Raw genomic sequence first — 17,663 nt, 5'->3', positions numbered from 1 at the left:
GCCGTTCCCTATTTGTGAGGAGTCCCCAGCAATTTGCAGGCCTCTTCTGGAAAATGCTGGCGGAAGTCTCTAGTGCTTATGTGAAAGCTTGTTCACAAACCTTGAAAGATACAGATGTAGATGACAGATAGATGCATAGATAGAAAAATGTCCTTAAATAAAAGCTCCAGGAAAGGTTTGGAAAATGCCCTTTATTGCATAGGACGCTTCTATTGTCATATGATGTTAGACTGAGTGCCGGTCCCTTCATCCTCCTTCAGACCACGGCATTCTGTCTGCTACTCTCCCGAGGGTCCATTCTTCTCCCTGGAAGGGATAAAACAAATGAGGTAGGACAGGAAGAGACAAGAAGCACTCCAAGCTCTGCTGGTCAGTGTTACCCTCCAGCATTGCCTTAATGCTCAGAGCCACACACACCACAGTGAGCTTGGCTCCAGATCAACTACCACGCAACGAAGGTTCTGGAACATTTCCATATCTCGGGGGACCTCATTTCCACGTGACTCTCTTTCATATTCCCCTTTGTCACAGAAGGCTCGGTCCAGTGGTCAGGGTGAGATCTCGGCTCAGGCCCAAGGCTCTCAGACCTCAAAGTTCTGGTCCTGCAAGGGCCCCTGTCCTCTCTTGAGACCACTCCTGGCTCTCTCTGCCGAGAAGGAGCTGCTGGCAGTACGTCCTCTAAGAGTTGAGGTTCATCGTGCAGACCCTGAGAAAACTCCTAGGAAAAGGCTCCACCTTCTTGTTTACGTCAACAGAGGTCAATGCCTTTGTTAGTGCTGGGTGTGTCCCATTTGATGCAACTGCAGAGCCATTAGGTAAACCAGCACATGTGTGCGGCCCCTTCCCTTAGACTCCTCTGGGCCCCCGTGACATAGGCTCAGAAGACTGCCAGCCTCAAGCCTTACCTCTTCCAAGGGACGGCCACACCGTCCTCCAGGATCTTCTGTCCCATGAATCTCAGTTGCTGTTTGGAACTCAAAGGAGAGAAAAGACCCTGCCTGCGGGGTCTCTTTGGGCTGGGGCCTTCCCCCGTGGGCTGCTCTCCCTCATTCTCCTTTTCTTCTTGCTTCTCTTCCTCCTCCTCCTCCTCCTCCTCAGGTGTGCTCTCGGATTCCACATTGCCCATCCACTGGGCCATGTTGAGATGAAAGACACGGCAGCTGAAGCCCTGCAGGACGCCGCCCTTCACGTGCTGCTGGAGGATCTCCAAGGTGGGGAAGACCCGGCAGCAGGCCATGCACCTGAAGCCGGTCTCCATGGTCACCATCCAGTCCGGTGTCTTGACCCTGGGTCTCTCCTCGACGGCAGGTGACCCTGATGGGCTGCCTGGCTCTGCCCTTTCCTCATACTCTTTCTCCTCCCCAGTGGGCTCACTGTCAGACAGGAGGCTTTCGGTGAACACATCAGAGGGGCAAGTGCCTACTGTGCACGCATCCTCAGGAAGGGTCACTTCTTCTATCGTCAGCTGCTTTTCAGGCAACTCCAAGGGTTTCTTTGTCTTCCAGGAGACAGCGACACCCTTGTTCACTTGTACCTGCATGTAGTATATTTTCATGCCCCTTTCCTCTTTGTCTGGGTGCAGATAGTCCTTACAGGGTGAAGAGAGTGAGGAGGAGACACAGTGTGATGGGGGAGCGGTCTCCCCTTCTTCCTGAACCTGGGCTAGGGGTGCTGTAGGCCAGGCAGTGTCTCGAAATCTCCGCATTGCTGAAAAAGGAAATTAAAACCATAATAACATGCATGGGCCGTGCCGGAAGCTGAGGGAGCAGGTGTGGTAGACGAGAGAGGGACATTTGCATGACGTAGCTATGTCGTGAGCTTGGTGTCTGTTGGCCGTAGGATGGAGCGGTGTATCTGGTGTCATCTGTGGGCTTTTCATGTGCGTGGGGGGGATACTGGAGCGGTGTCTGTATACAGGGGTGTGGAGTATGGTGGTGAGGGCTGTGGTATGTGAGGGATGCGGCTGGATGCGTGTATGACAAGGAGTGTGATTTTGGTAATATCGGTGGTGCATTACTTGTGGAATGGGGCTGTGGTGCTTGGGGTTTATGTGTGCTGTGAGAAGGGCTGTGCCTGGAGGGCAGTTGTATGTGTGAGCTGTGTGGACCTGAGCTGGATGGTCCTGCTCTCAGGCTGGAGGTGTATGATGCAGAACTCTGTCCTTCTCTGGAAGCAAAGGCAAAGACAAAGCCTACATTTTCCTCTGAAGATGCTTAATCTGGTCCCTCTTCCCTCCACCTCAAGCCCAGACCTTTCCGGCCCCTGCTCCTTGACTTCCCCACCATGGTACTACCAGTATTCACACCGCCCCCCCAGACTCAGCTGGCATCCACGCCCTCGGAACAGCTCAGCCATCCTGCCCAGGCTCCTCCACAGAGCCCTCATCACCTCTGATGACCCTGGATTTCCTCTCAGCCTCCCTGGGATCTGTGTGCCTCCTGCCTCACAGCCAAGCACCCCCTCACCTGAGGAGCCCCGCGCCCTTACCAGCGTAGCTGAGCTTGCGCGGAGTAGAAGTACAGAAGAAGTATTTAGGGGCAGAGGAGACCTCCACTGCCCCTGGGCTGCAGCCTTGGGCCACCACAGTGGATCCAAGCCGAGGGGGATCCTCTTGTGACTTCGAGATTCCTGAGGGAGGAATGAAAGGCTCAGGGTGGGTTCATCAGTCCTCTGTCCACAAATATTTACTGAGTGTGTGACACGTGTCAGGTGCAGTGAATACACACAGTTGAGAGTGTGGTTCCCAGTGGATCCTCCAGGATTTAATTCCAATCAATACTTATTCTCTCACTGTCTAGTTGGTAATGTAGGCCTCGGTGGTGACTGTGAGTGTGTGGGAAGAGTGAGTGATGTGTATCAGTTAAGTCTGTGGTAAGTGTGGGGTTGGCATGGGGAGCACAGTGCAGACGTGTCTATCTGTGTCTGTGGCCTTTGTGTGCATGGTTTCTGTTCACAAGTCAGGAATTCTGGGACATGTAACGTTTCCTCATTACATGGTGTGGCTTGTATTTATGGTGCGTGTTCATTCATTCATTCACCAAGATTCAGTAAGCAGCTACTCCTGTGTATCCGGCACTCTTCCATTGTTGTAGTCTTTGGTAACGCTGCACATTCTAGTAGGGGAAGACACACACTAAACAAAACTACAATAAATATATAATACATCAGCTGGTGGTAAGTATATAAGGGTTGCCAGACTTAGCGAACAAGAATACAAGGCACCCAGTTAAATTTCAGTTTCAGATAAACCCAGAATAATTTTTTAGTGTAAGTATTCCCATGCAGTATTTGTTCTTACTTAGTTTTAGTGTAAGTATGGCCCATACAATATTTGGGACATACTGATACTGCAAAATTACTTGTTCTTTATCTGGAATTCAAATTGAACTGGATAGCCCATATTTTCTCTGGCAATCCTGACATGGGTTACTGAGACTGTGGTTTACTGTGGTTTGTACAAAGCGGGTCTGGCATTACTCAAGAATGTGTTACAAGTGTGGTGTGTATGACACGTGACTGGTTCTTACAGAGGTATTTAGCGATGGCTGAAGTTAGCTGTGTTTGTGCGAGAGTTGTGGAGATACATATATATATATATATATATATATATATATATATATATATATATATATATATATATATATATATATATATAGTGTGAGTGTGTGTGTGTGTCCTATATATATAGTGTGAGTGTCTATATACATATCTCATCTCCAGCGTTTGGTGTTGGAGGAGAGGATTGTGATACAGGTGGGTTGTATGAGAACGTAGTACAGGAGGGATCCGTGTATATACCTCCATGTGCTGTGTGTGGTTTACTAAGGAAGTTAAATGTGGGGTGTGTGATATTTTTGCTGCATCAGAGTGTACATGGGTGTATGAGTTACTGTCTCATAAAACACCCCTAACAAGAATTCTGTATACACTCTTACGTACACCGAGTGTCAGCCAGGTCCAGGCAGGGTGACAAGAACTTTACCACGCAGACTTTATATCTGGTAAGCACTCTAACCCCATTCATCTCGCTCTTCTCTGCACTACCACACACACACACACACACACACACACACACTCACACACCCACACACACACAGGAACATAGAGCAAAATATTCTGAATGGTCAGGGGCAGTCATTGCCTTCCCCAGCCTGTCCCAGCCACTGCCTGGAAATCTGCCTGCTGTCTAGAGCTCCATTCCCAGGGCCCATCCTACAGTCTCCAGGGCCCTGGGCCTGGTAGGAGCTACTGGGCTCTAATCTGGGGCAGAGGCCTCTAGCTGGAGCTCTGGGGTGACCACCCCTCTCCCAGGGCAAGCTACTCACCTACATTTAATGCACGCAGGCACCACGTGGCCCGTGGCTCTCAGAGCTCCCCGCAGGACCCTGAGGCCATTTCTCACCCCCGCTCACGTGGTCTCAGTCTCTGGAAAACCCTTCCCTTCCCTTGATCTCCTTTGGGAAATTCTTCCTGTTGAAGGAATAAATCCTCCTTGCTTTCAATATGACACCATCCCTAGACAAACAATCTTCTTTCAAAGTGCATTCCACTTGTCAAGATATTTTTCAACAGGGCCTTCAACTCATGGGGCTTCTCTTTCCACTTTGGTAAAAGAGGCCAAGCAACTCATGGGTCTCTCTCAGCATCCTTGCATCCTTCACATCCCCCACCTCATGACCCCAGGGAAAGATCCAAGAGAATAAGAGAGAAATCGGGGACTGAGCAAAGCTGCACCTCTAGGTCTGTGCAAGCAGGATGCAGCCTGCTGTGAGTCCGACAAAGCTCCAGGCCCGGCTGCCCCAGGAGAGAGTCCTCAGACCAGCGGAGCTGACCTCCCAACTCCCAGGGGGCATCTGGCCGTTCTGTGCCGTCTCACACCACAGGGGCCCTCCAGATATATACGGCAGCATCAGTGAGACAAGGTCTCTCGCTCCCTGCTTCACAGGTGACACGTTCTCAGTCCCCCGCTTCCTAGAGAAGCTTCAGTTTGGCAGAAACCCATGTGCCCCAGACAAGTTGCCCCCCACATACCTCCTCCGTTCTCGGCAGTTTCCTGGGACTCTTCATTTTCCAGATGTTTCCTCTTTTGTCGCCGTTCCATCGTACCAACTAGAAGTCTCCCTTAGAAGATGCCTCAAGAGATGTCCAACTCCTCCTCTTCCCTACAGGTTGGCCCTTCTTGGCTCTTGGGCAATCCGTTGAAATGATTCAATACAAACAAAAATAGTCAAGTCTCCTAAATGGCTGAAAAACTTGTACCACTTAGTGAACCAGCAGTACTGCCTAGTGCTCACCAGGGCTGTTATGTTTGCAGGGTTGCCAGGCGCACAGCGGAATTCTGTGACCTCAGTGCTGACATCAGTGCATTCGATGGACCTAGGGTGAGCACAGTGTCTGCAGTAGCACAGGCCCCATTTTCAAGAACAATTCCTTTTTCCCAGCCGATGCTTTCCCGTGAAAGGGAAAGGTTCATACCATATCTATTATAAATTGTATCATACCATGTCTATTATAAAATTCACATTTTGATTGGACATCTTTTAATGTCTTTTCTAGAGAGATTTAATATGAATATTTTAAATGGTCTCCAGTTTCCCTGTGGATTATTGACATTTTAAACTCTGCACTTCAATTTTCCCTCAATACGTGTAATTTTGTCACAGCTATTTCTGTACTTAAAGATGAGGAACTATATAATTGATTTCTTCATTTTTTCCCCATCTCTCTCCAAGGTACTGCATTTGATTGTGTCTTGCGACTGAGTGAAAAATGCTAGTCCTTGAGTCAGGACATTGGGCCCTTTAGCAAGTAACTCAACCTATCTGGGCTTCAGCTTCTGTATGTGCGATCAAGAGGCTTGGACTAGCTGACTTTTCAAATGCTGTGTTTCTTTGATTCACTCTCACTTACTGATCTGCTCCTTAAGAAGAGGGTCTGTTCTCATAAAGTAACAACAGTCTTTTCCTAACCTTGGGTTGGGCGGAGTTTAACTGTTCGTACTCAGTTTGTTAGTTATATTGCCTTCTACGTATGCTTAGCTCTAAATAATTTATATGGCTCTTGTGACAATTTTTAGATCTTCTTTTTTTCTTATTTTCTTTTACAGTTTCTAATTTGTTATCGCCAGTGTAGAGGAGCCTGATTGATTTTTAAAATTTATTGATCTTGTATGTGTGTGCGTTGTTGAACCGTCTTATTAGTTCCTGCTAGTTTATCTGTGGGTTCTTTTGGGTCTCCTAGATAAATGAGAATATTAAATGTAAATAATGTGTTCTTTGGATAAAGTTTATTTTCTTGCATCTCTATATATAGAAGCAATATGTTGAATTTATTTAAATATTTAAATACTTACATACCTGTTATCACAATCTAACGTTCTTTATCTTATTTTCTTTCAATCAATATTATGTTTTCAAGATTTATCCACGTGAATCCATAGAGATCTAGGTCTTTGATTTTTGACTGTTTGATATTATTTGATCACATGCATATAGCATCATTTATTTTCCATTCAAGCATTATTGGACAATTGGATTGTTTCCCTCCCTTCTGTAGAACAAACAACATTTCCTAGAATATCCCTGAAGATGTCTGACAGTCGAGAAGGGCCAGGCTGCCCGAAGGATTGCTACTTGCTTTTAGCCACCTTCCAACAGGCCGTCTCCAGCCAGCAATTTGAAGCACAGCTGAAATGAGAACTGCCCCAAATGTGAAGATCTTAGGAGTTTCCTAGAAGGTGGGAGGTTAATGATAGGCATCCTGCTGGGATCCCAGGGGAGTCTGAGCTGGCCTGAAGCTCATCTTCCTCCTCCACCTCTCAAGAGAAATGTGGAGGAAAGAAGACTTCAAAAACTGTGAGCAGGCAGAGGGAGAGATATTGGGGGCCGAAGCTGTAACTGAGGTCTTGGAGTGGGCTGTGAGCACACAGAGCCTCTCGAGAGCCAGGCTCTGCCTTCTGAGAACTTCTCCCCTAAGGCTGCTCATAATTCACGTGATACCAGCCATATAGAGCCGACTTGGCCCACACTGTCACAGAAAGCCTTATCAGAATCTCTTCTTCTTCATACACTCTTGTGTCTGTTACTTGGTTATTGCCTTTGGTACTCCAGTGATGTGAACCACAGTCGCCAGGGGATGGAGGACACTAGTGACCCATCTTGCTCTGTGGCCTCAGTCCACAGCTGGAGGGTAAGGGAAGAGGCCAAATGAAGGTTAAGAAGGAAAGATGGAGTTTGAAGAGAAGACCTGAGTTAAGGGTGTCTTCTCAAGTCTTGATGACTGAAATGTAGCTCCAGTACCTGAAGTCCTGCTTGTTCTCAAGGCTGACCGCGGGGCTGGGTGCACTCAGTGAAGGAACCGTATACACTTAGTATTTCCTTGTTTGCTCACACTTGCCCTCCTCTGATACACCCTCTGCAAGACTGATCTTCCCCTGAAACAACTTTCCCCCTGCTACTGTCATCTCAGGAACATTTGCTTCCCCTTCCTAGTGTCCCCCTAGAATGCCATTGCAGCCAATTCATAATTTGATAATCATGCTGCTTACCATATTCTCAGCAATTTCGGATAAATTTTATTCACTTTATTCCATAGTCTTCACCCATCAATAATCTTTCTTAACTTCCTAGCTGCAGGTTAACCCAATCGGAATCATTTCTTTTTCTTTCTCTTCTTTGGCAAATCCTTTCTATCTTTTAAGGTCTTTTTCTTGTGTCTCTACCATCTTGCCTTGCTGAACTTCTTTTTTTTCCGTTTAAGTAACCTTTCAATCTCCTTCCCCAGTTTGCTCATAAACATTGAGAGTTTATTCCTCACACGTTAGACAGCGGTTTATGAATGGCCAGGCATAATGGACTCAGAATGAGTTGGCACCCCCGAGGTACCTGTCTTGCTGGGGAGCCACAGGTGAAGGGCTGGCTGCTGGAAACATGTTTGCATGGAGTCAGGCTGAGTGGCCTCAGGGTGTTTGCCCTGCACTTGTGTGTGTTTCTCCCTAGTTGGTTTCCTTGTCCAGCCACCTGTGACCTCCCTCCATCCAGCCCAGGGAATCCTTCTCATCACAGGGGTAGGATGTTTGTCTCATTTTCCATCACATCCTTTCCCCAAAGTTTGGCTGCGAGTTGTTCCCATTCCAAAGACCTTTCCTCTTTGAAGAGAAAAGAGAAAATCTTTTCTCTCCTTTCCTCTCACTTCACTTCTGCTCTATTATCTCCTCCGTCCAGAATGGCCCACTGACTCACATGGGTGTAGATCTGAAGATGGCAAGAACTGCCAGCAATTCTGAGATAATAATATGGATGGATCAGGAAAACTTGAAAAACTTTATCCCGCCACATTAAAAAAAATTGCACTTCCAGTGTATTCAGAGTCTCTGTGTAGAAACACAAATGATAGAGAAGTTGAATTACACTCAAGTTTTTCTTTCCTCCTTTCCTGATTTATTCTAATCCTCAATGCTAACATGATGAACTATTTGTTAGGTAAAGTTTCAGACATTTTCTACCCATGCACACTTTTCTTCTTTTCACATTAGAGTGTGAACTAGGTCACTTTCAACATGCTGTGATTCTGTGATTCACTGTCTCCCACCGAGTCATCCACGGATAAAGTCATCTGTTTCACGGAGAACTATTTCCAATAGCTAAACGCCAATATCTGTGGAGTGCTTACTCTGTGTCGGTTTCTTGTAACTACTTTACAGATCATTTGTACAGCGTACCCATGGACCAGGTACAATTATGACCCCCAAGTGACAGATAAGTGCAGATAAGTACAAATAAATACAGAGGCCAAGTGACTTGCCCAAGACGCTGGAGCAAATCAAAATCCATGCCTCTGTAATCATTTTGCTCTATTGCCTCTGTCTGGGAGGCTTGATGATTTGGCAACTAAAACCTTAAATATCATGTTCCATTTTTATATCTGTGACACAAGCGTGGGGCTGTGATACGGGGTAACTAACCTGACTACTTTTGAAAACCCTTATGCACCTGGATGAAAGTAAGCCAGGGACTGCAAGCCATAGATTTAAGGTTTCCTACCAACTTTTAAAAATAGCTTCTTGAATGCAATTGATGTAGCGTCAAGTCTAGGATGTAGCCCAAATAGTAACAGAAAAATGGAGATATGTAGGAAAATACTTAAAGTTGACAAGTATTGGGAGTGTAGTATTTTGGGGGCCAGCGTGTAGACCACAGGAAAACTTGCTGTTTCCATCCCAAAGGGAAGAGCCCTACGTTGCAACTGCCAAGGTCCCTGGGGCAGCAAGTGTGCTCACTGCTTAGTAAAGAAGCATCCTCAGTTTGATAGAATCATATGGGAGCCTTACATTTGGTTAGCAGTTCTACATTCTTGATGTAATAATATTTTCAGGGTGTGGGAGGGTATCAAGTTCTGAAAATACCCTTGGAGAGATCTGCTTATTAAGTTTGGCTTTTTCAATCTCCCTACTACTTCTTTACTAAACACCAGGCGGTTTCCTTCACTTTTCAGAACCATGTTGTTTTTCCCTTGTCTAATGAACTTTGAAATACTTTTGGATGAGCTATTAAGTTTGGGGAAAAATAAACATCTCTTTAAAATAAGGAAGATAATAACAATGACAAGTAGAAAAAGCTCTAAAACAGAGAATATCCTCCATTCTAGCCAATGACGGAGTGGAAGGTTCGTGCTCGCTGTCCAGAACGTAGAAATAAAAGCTGAGGAGGCGCTGAGGCGTCTCCTGGATCTCTATGAGCCTCCATCATTTCTGCTGAGTAGGGTTGACAGATGAAATATAGGCTGTTTAGTTAAATATGAATGTTTGAAAAACAACGAGTACATTTTGAAGATAAGTATGCCCCAAATAGTTCATAGGATCTACTTATACTAAAAATAATGACTTATTATTCATGTGAAGTTCAAGGTTAACTGGGTATCCTGTATTTTTATTTACTAAATCTGACAGCCCTACTGATGATCCACAATGGAGGCAGTTGAGGAGCGGTACATGCTGGCTCTCGGACAGTCAGAAATGGCTTCAGCAGATCCAGGTACAGTATGAAATTCTTTTTGGATGTAGCTCAGAAGCCATGGCCAGCCCTTGACTGCAAGTACTGCCTCGGGTTTCCCTGAGGTGGGGTAAACCTTCCTCTTAATGGCCTTTTGGTAAGTCTGGAAGACCATATCCAAGGGGAGCCCCAAAGTCAGTTTCATCCTCACAACCATGTTTCCAATTCCTGGAATTGGCTGCATGTGACTCACAAGAGCTGAGGAGGTTTGTGGAAATTGGGAGTGTCATAGCTTGAACCCTTTGTAGGTAAAGTTTTGCTGTTGTGAGAGTTTTATCAGGAGCAATGTGAAAGACTCCATGTCCCCAGGTAGATAGAAATAATCCTGTTCTACCTGTGTGTTTGTGACAAGTCTCTAATAGTTCAGAGAGCAGGTATCTGGTCTTAGAAAGACTGATCCAAGCTTGGATGTTTCTGGTGACAAGGCAAGGTCCTGAGTTTCAAGTTCACCTTTTATGGTTGAGGAGACAATAAGGTGGTCAGAAGGGAAATCATGGAGGAGACCTTGGCTTCATCCATCGTGAAGGCTTGTATATGTGGTTCTATGTAGATCGTGTTTCAAAGGTGGAGCTTGTTTACAACTATGAACATTCTCCGATGTGCTTTTTGGACCTTCATTCCCAGAGCGAGAGCAGTGCCGAGGCTCTAGAAATGCCATGGATATTCTGAGCTGTCAGTGGCATTTCCCCGGTACTGTTCCCTTGGTGCCGCTCCTTGAAATGTCCAAAGGGATTATCATGTGTCTTGTGGCGGGTCCTAGCATTGTGAAAGGAAGCTGCTGCACCTGGCTCAGAGGATTTCGGATGTGGTGGGAGGAGGAGTAGTACTACGACTATAAATTGTATCACAGCATATCGATTCCATCTTGAGAGTGGGGTTGGGGGGTTTGAAGGGGGGCTTTTATTGTACTTTTATACATTGTACCCTTGAAACTAATTCAATTTTTTAAAATTAATTAATTTATTTGGGGCTGCATTGGGTCTTTGTTGCTGCTAGCGGGCGTTCTCTAGTTGCAGTGAGCGGGGGCTCCTCTTGGCTGTGGTGCACGGGCTTCTCATTGCAGTGGCTTCTCTTGTTGCGGAGCATGGGCTCTAGGCACGCCGGCTTCCGTAGTTGTGGCACGTGGGCTCGGTAGATGTGGCATGGGCTCTAGAGCGCAGGCTCAGTAGTTGTGGCGTGCGGGCTTAGTTACTCCGTGGCACGTGGGATCTTCCCAGACCAGGGCTCGAACCCATGTCCCCTGCATTCGCAGGCATATTCTTAACCACTGCTCCACCAGGGAAGCCCGATAATTCAGTTTTTTATAAAGAGAAGATTCCTAATATTATTCCAAAATTTTAAAAATATGTAGTTGGATAACACTATGAAAAATTAACTGATATATTCTTTTATTATTTCTCTTTGCCCCCTGGATCTTTTTCCCCATCCAGTCAGCTAGGCACTCTGAGTTCACTGCATTAGGAAGGTAAAGACTCAGCAGAAATGAGGGAGAAAAACAGAAAAGTCTCAGCTTTGGAATGTTCACAACGGAGGCCACAGTAGAACAGGTGAGAATTCTGTGAACCAAAAATAAATGTCGTCTCAAATGCAAAAATGTATTCTCTGCACTGGGAGGCAGGAGAGGGAGGGAGGGAAGGACTGAAGGAGAGAGATCAGTGTGGCCAGGGACATGGAGACTGTGCTTGAGGACGATATGCCCAGGAAGAGAATCAGAATCTGGAGAAGATTCAGCCTGCACGTGATCATTGCCTCCAGCCAGCACCCTCATCTCAGACGTTGGGAAATTCAGAGAGAGAGTGGGAGTACGTCAGGAGGGCCACGCGCATAGTCTGTGTGGCAAGGGTTGTGGCCGTTCCCTATTTGTGAGGAGTCCCCAGCAATTTGCAGGCCTCTTCTGGAAAATGCTGGCGGACGTCTCTAGTGCTTATGTGAAAGCTTGTTCACAAACCTTGAAAGATACAGATGTAGATGACAGATAGATGCATAGATAGAAAAATGTCCTTAAATAAAAGCTCCAGGAAAGGTTTGGAAAATGCCCTTTATTGCATAGGACGCTTCTATTGTCATATGATGTTAGACTGAGTGCCGGTCCCTTCATCCTCCTTCAGACCACGGCATTCTGTCTGCTACTCTCCCGAGGGTCCATTCTTCTCCCTGGAAGGGATAAAACAAATGAGGTAGGACAGGAAGAGACAAGAAGCACTCCAAGCTCTGCTGGTCAGTGTTACCCTCCAGCATTGCCTTAATGCTCAGAGCCACACACACCACAGTGAGCTTGGCTCCAGATCAACTACCACGCAACGAAGGTTCTGGAACATTTCCATATCTCGGGCGACCTCATTTCCACGTGACTCTCTTTCATATTCCCCTTTGTCACAGAAGGCTCGGTCCAGTGGTCAGGGTGAGATCTCGGCTCAGGCCCAAGGCTCTCAGACCTCAAAGTTCTGGTCCTGCAAGGGCCCCTGTCCTCTCTTGAGACCACTCCTGGCTCTCTCTGCCGAGAAGGAGCTGCTGGCAGTACGTCCTCTAAGAGTTGAGGTCCATCGTGCAGACCCTGAGAAAACTCCTAGGAAAAGGCTCCACCTTCTTGTTTACGTCAACAGAGGTCAATGCCTTTGTTAGTGCTGGGTGTGTCCCATTTGATGCAACTGCAGAGCCATTAGGTAAACCAGCACATGTGTGCGGCCCCTTCCCTTAGACTCCTCTGGGCCCCCGTGACATAGGCTCAGAAGACTGCCAGCCTCAAGCCTTACCTCTTCCAAGGGACGGCCACACCGTCCTCCAGGATCTTCTGTCCCATGAATCTCAGTTGCTGTTTGGAACTCAAAGGAGAGAAAAGACCCTGCCTGCGGGGTCTCTTTGGGCTGGGGCCTTCCCCCGTGGGCTGCTCTCCCTCATTCTCCTTTTCTTCTTGCTTCTCTTCCTCCTCCTCCTCCTCCTCCTCAGGTGTGCTCTCGGATTCCACATTGCCCATCCACTGGGCCATGTTGAGATGAAAGACACGGCAGCTGAAGCCCTGCAGGACGCCGCCCTTCACGTGCTGCTGGAGGATCTCCAAGGTGGGGAAGACCCGGCAGCAGGCCATGCACCTGAAGCCGGTCTCCATGGTCACCATCCAGTCCGGTGTCTTGGCCCTGGGTCTCTCCTCGACGGCAGGTGACCCTGATGGGCTGCCTGGCTCTGCCCTTTCCTCATACTCTTTCTCCTCCCCAGTGGGCTCACTGTCAGACAGGAGGCTTTCGGTGAACACATCAGAGGGGCAAGTGCCTACTGTGCACGCATCCTCAGGAAGGGTCACTTCTTCTATCGTCAGCTGCTTTTCAGGCAACTCCAAGGGTTTCTTTGTCTTCCAGGAGACAGCGACACCCTTGTTCACTTGTACCTGCATGTAGTATATTTTCATGCCCCTTTCCTCTTTGTCTGGGTGCAGATAGTCCTTACAGGGTGAAGAGAGTGAGGAGGAGACACAGTGTGATGGGGGAGCGGTCTCCCCTTCTTCCTGAACCTGGGCTAGGGGTGCTGTAGGCCAGGCAGTGTCTCGAAATCTCCGCATTGCTGAAAAAGGAAATTAAAACCATAATAACATGCATGGGCCGTGCCGGAAGCTGAGGGAGCAGGTGTGGTAGACGAGAGAGGGACATTTGCATGACGTAGCTATGTCGTGAGCTTGGTGTCTGTTGGCCGTAGGATGGAGCGGTGTATCTGGTGTCATCTGTGGGCTTTTCATGTGCGTGGGGGGGATACTGGAGCGGTGTCTGTATACAGGGGTGTGGAGTATGGTGGTGAGGGCTGTGGTATGTGAGGGATGCGGCTGGATGCGTGTATGACAAGGAGTGTGATTTTGGTAATATCGGTGGTGCATTACTTGTGGAATGGGGCTGTGGTGCTTGGGGTTTATGTGTGCTGTGAGAAGGGCTGTGCCTGGAGGGCAGTTGTATGTGTGAGCTGTGTGGACCTGAGCTGGATGGTCCTGCTCTCAGGCTGGAGGTGTATGATGCAGAACTCTGTCCTTCTCTGGAAGCAAAGGCAAAGACAAAGCCTACATTTTCCTCTGAAGATGCTTAATCTGGTCCCTCTTCCCTCCACCTCAAGCCCAGACCTTTCCGGCCCCTGCTCCTTGACTTCCCCACCATGGTACTACCAGTATTCACACCGCCCCCCCAGACTCAGCTGGCATCCACGCCCTCGGAACAGCTCAGCCATCCTGCCCAGGCTCCTCCACAGAGCCCTCATCACCTCTGATGACCCTGGATTTCCTCTCAGCCTCCCTGGGATCTGTGTGCCTCCTGCCTCACAGCCAAGCACCCCCTCACCTGAGGAGCCCCGCGCCCTTACCAGCGTAGCTGAGCTTGCGCGGAGTAGAAGTACAGAAGAAGTATTTAGGGGCAGAGGAGACCTCCACTGCCCCTGGGCTGCAGCCTTGGGCCACCACAGTGGATCCAAGCCGAGGGGGATCCTCTTGTGACTTCGAGATTCCTGAGGGAGGAATGAAAGGCTCAGGGTGGGTTCATCAGTCCTCTGTCCACAAATATTTACTGAGTGTGTGACACGTGTCAGGTGCAGTGAATACACACAGTTGAGAGTGTGGTTCCCAGTGGATCCTCCAGGATTTAATTCCAATCAATACTTATTCTCTCACTGTCTAGTTGGTAATGTAGGCCTCGGTGGTGACTGTGAGTGTGTGGGAAGAGTGAGTGATGTGTATCAGTTAAGTCTGTGGTAAGTGTGGGGTTGGCATGGGGAGCACAGTGCAGACGTGTCTATCTGTGTCTGTGGCCTTTGTGTGCATGGTTTCTGTTCACAAGTCAGGAATTCTGGGACATGTAACGTTTCCTCATTACATGGTGTGGCTTGTATTTATGGTGCGTGTTCATTCATTCATTCACCAAGATTCAGTAAGCAGCTACTCCTGTGTATCCGGCACTCTTCCATTGTTGTAGTCTTTGGTAACGCTGCACATTCTAGTAGGGGAAGACACACACTAAACAAAACTACAATAAATATATAATACATCAGCTGGTGGTAAGTATATAAGGGTTGCCAGACTTAGCGAACAAGAATACAAGGCACCCAGTTAAATTTCAGTTTCAGATAAACCCAGAATAATTTTTTAGTGTAAGTATTCCCATGCAGTATTTGTTCTTACTTAGTTTTAGTGTAAGTATGGCCCATACAATATTTGGGACATACTGATACTGAAAAATTACTTGTTCTTTATCTGGAATTCAAATTGAACTGGATAGCCCATATTTTCTCTGGCAATCCTGACATGGGTTACTGAGACTGTGGTTTACTGTGGTTTGTACAAAGCGGGTCTGGCATTACTCAAGAATGTGTTACAAGTGTGGTGTGTATGACACGTGACTGGTTCTTACAGAGGTATTTAGCGATGGCTGAAGTTAGCTGTGTTTGTGCGAGAGTTGTGGAGATACATATATATATATATATATATATATATATATATATATAGTGTGAGTGTGTGTGTGTGTCCTATATATATAGTGTGAGTGTCTATATACATATCTCATCTCCAGCGTTTGGTGTTGGAGGAGAGGATTGTGATACAGGTGGGTTGTATGAGAACGTAGTACAGGAGGGATCCGTGTATATACCTCCATGTGCTGTGTGTGGTTTACTAAGGAAGTTAAATGTGGGGTGTGTGATATTTTTGCTGCATCAGAGTGTACATGGGTGTATGAGTTACTGTCTCATAAAACACCCCTAACAAGAATTCTGTATACACTCTTACGTACACCGAGTGTCAGCCAGGTCCAGGCAGGGTGACAAGAACTTTACCACGCAGACTTTATATCTGGTAAGCACTCTAACCCCATTCATCTCGCTCTTCTCTGCACTACCACACACACACACACACACACACACACACACACTCACACACCCACACACACACAGGAACATAGAGCAAAATATTCTGAATGGTCAGGGGCAGTCATTGCCTTCCCCAGCCTGTCCCAGCCACTGCCTGGAAATCTGCCTGCTGTCTAGAGCTCCATTCCCAGGGCCCATCCTACAGTCTCCAGGGCCCTGGGCCTGGTAGGAGCTACTGGGCTCTAATCTGGGGCAGAGGCCTCTAGCTGGAGCTCTGGGGTGACCACCCCTCTCCCAGGGCAAGCTACTCGCCTACATTTAATGCACGCAGGCACCACGTGGCCCGTGGCTCTCAGAGCTCCCCGCAGGACCCTGAGGCCATTTCTCACCCCTGCTCACGTGGTCTCAGTCTCTGGAAAACCCTTCCCTTCCCTTGATCTCCTTTGGGAAATTCTTCCTGTTGAAGGAATAAATCCTCCTTGCTTTCAATATGACACCATCCCTAGACAAACAATCTTCTTTCAAAGTGCATTCCACTTGTCAAGATATTTTTCAACAGGGCCTTCAACTCATGGGGCTTCTCTTTCCACTTTGGTAAAAGAGGCCAAGCAACTCATGGGTCTCTCTCAGCATCCTTGCATCCTTCACATCCCCCACCTCATGACCCCAGGGAAAGATCCAAGAGAATAAGAGAGAAATCGGGGACTGAGCAAAGCTGCACCTCTAGGTCTGTGCAAGCAGGATGCAGCCTGCTGTGAGTCCGACAAAGCTCCAGGCCCGGCTGCCCCAGGAGAGAGTCCTCAGACCAGCGGAGCTGACCTCCCAACTCCCAGGGGGCATCTGGCCGTTCTGTGCCGTCTCACACCACAGGGGCCCTCCAGATATATACGGCAGCATCAGTGAGACAAGGTCTCTCGCTCCCTGCTTCACAGGTGACACGTTCTCAGTCCCCCGCTTCCTAGAGAAGCTTCAGTTTGGCAGAAACCCATGTGCCCCAGACAAGTTGCCCCCCACATACCTCCTCCGTTCTCGGCAGTTTCCTGGGACTCTTCATTTTCCAGATGTTTCCTCTTTTGTCGCCGTTCCATCGTACCAACTAGAAGTCTCCCTTAGAAGATGCCTCAAGAGATGTCCAACTCCTCCTCTTCCCTACAGGTTGGCCCTTCTTGGCTCTTGGGCAATCCGTTGAAATGATTCAATACAAACAAAAATAGTCAAGTCTCCTAAATGGCTGAAAAACTTGTACCACTTAGTGAACCAGCAGTACTGCCTAGTGCTCACCAGGGCTGTTATGTTTGCAGGGTTGCCAGGCGCACAGCGGAATTCTGTGACCTCAGTGCTGACATCAGTGCATTCGATGGACCTAGGGTGAGCACAGTGTCTGCAGTAGCACAGGCCCCATTTTCAAGAACAATTCCTTTTTCCCAGCCGATGCTTTCCCGTGAAAGGGAAAGGTTCCTACCATATCTATTATAAATTGTATCATACCATGTCTATTATAAAATTCACATTTTGATTGGACATCTTTTAATGTCTTTTCTAGAGAGATTTAATATGAATATTTTAAATGGTCTCCAGTTTCCCTGTGGATTATTGACATTTTAAACTCTGCACTTCAATTTTCCCTCAATACGTGTAATTTTGTCACAGCTATTTCTGTACTTAAAGATGAGGAACTATATAATTGATTTCTTCATTTTTTCCCCATCTCTCTCCAAGGTACTGCATTTGATTGTGTCTTGCGACTGAGTGAAAAATGCTAGTCCTTGAGTCAGGACATTGGGC

At 47.5% G+C, this 17,663-nt stretch overlaps 1 protein-coding gene across 1 annotated transcript in view; it reads right to left on the bottom strand.

Moving 5' to 3' along the window:
• Positions 1-16,966, bottom strand: part of LOC309816158 (protein FAM170A-like) — a gene marked incomplete at both ends in the record, with an annotated part of 102,858 nt that extends 85,892 nt beyond the window's left edge. The window contains 3 exons of the mRNA XM_082646814.1: positions 12,921-13,604; positions 14,385-14,525; positions 16,897-16,966. Coding sequence (XP_082502940.1) covers positions 12,921-13,604; positions 14,385-14,525; positions 16,897-16,966 — 895 coding nt within the window. The remainder of the gene's footprint in view (positions 1-12,920; positions 13,605-14,384; positions 14,526-16,896) is intronic.
• Positions 16,967-17,663: the final 697 nt, after the last annotated feature.

The sequence above is a fragment of the Mesoplodon mirus genome, assembly GCF_964341445.2.
Source record: "Mesoplodon mirus genome assembly, contig: SUPER_14_unloc_4, whole genome shotgun sequence".
Lineage (NCBI taxonomy): Eukaryota > Metazoa > Chordata > Mammalia > Artiodactyla > Ziphiidae > Mesoplodon > Mesoplodon mirus.
Note: the sequence above shows the minus strand (reverse complement) of the source record. Positions and strands in the feature narration are given on the sequence as shown.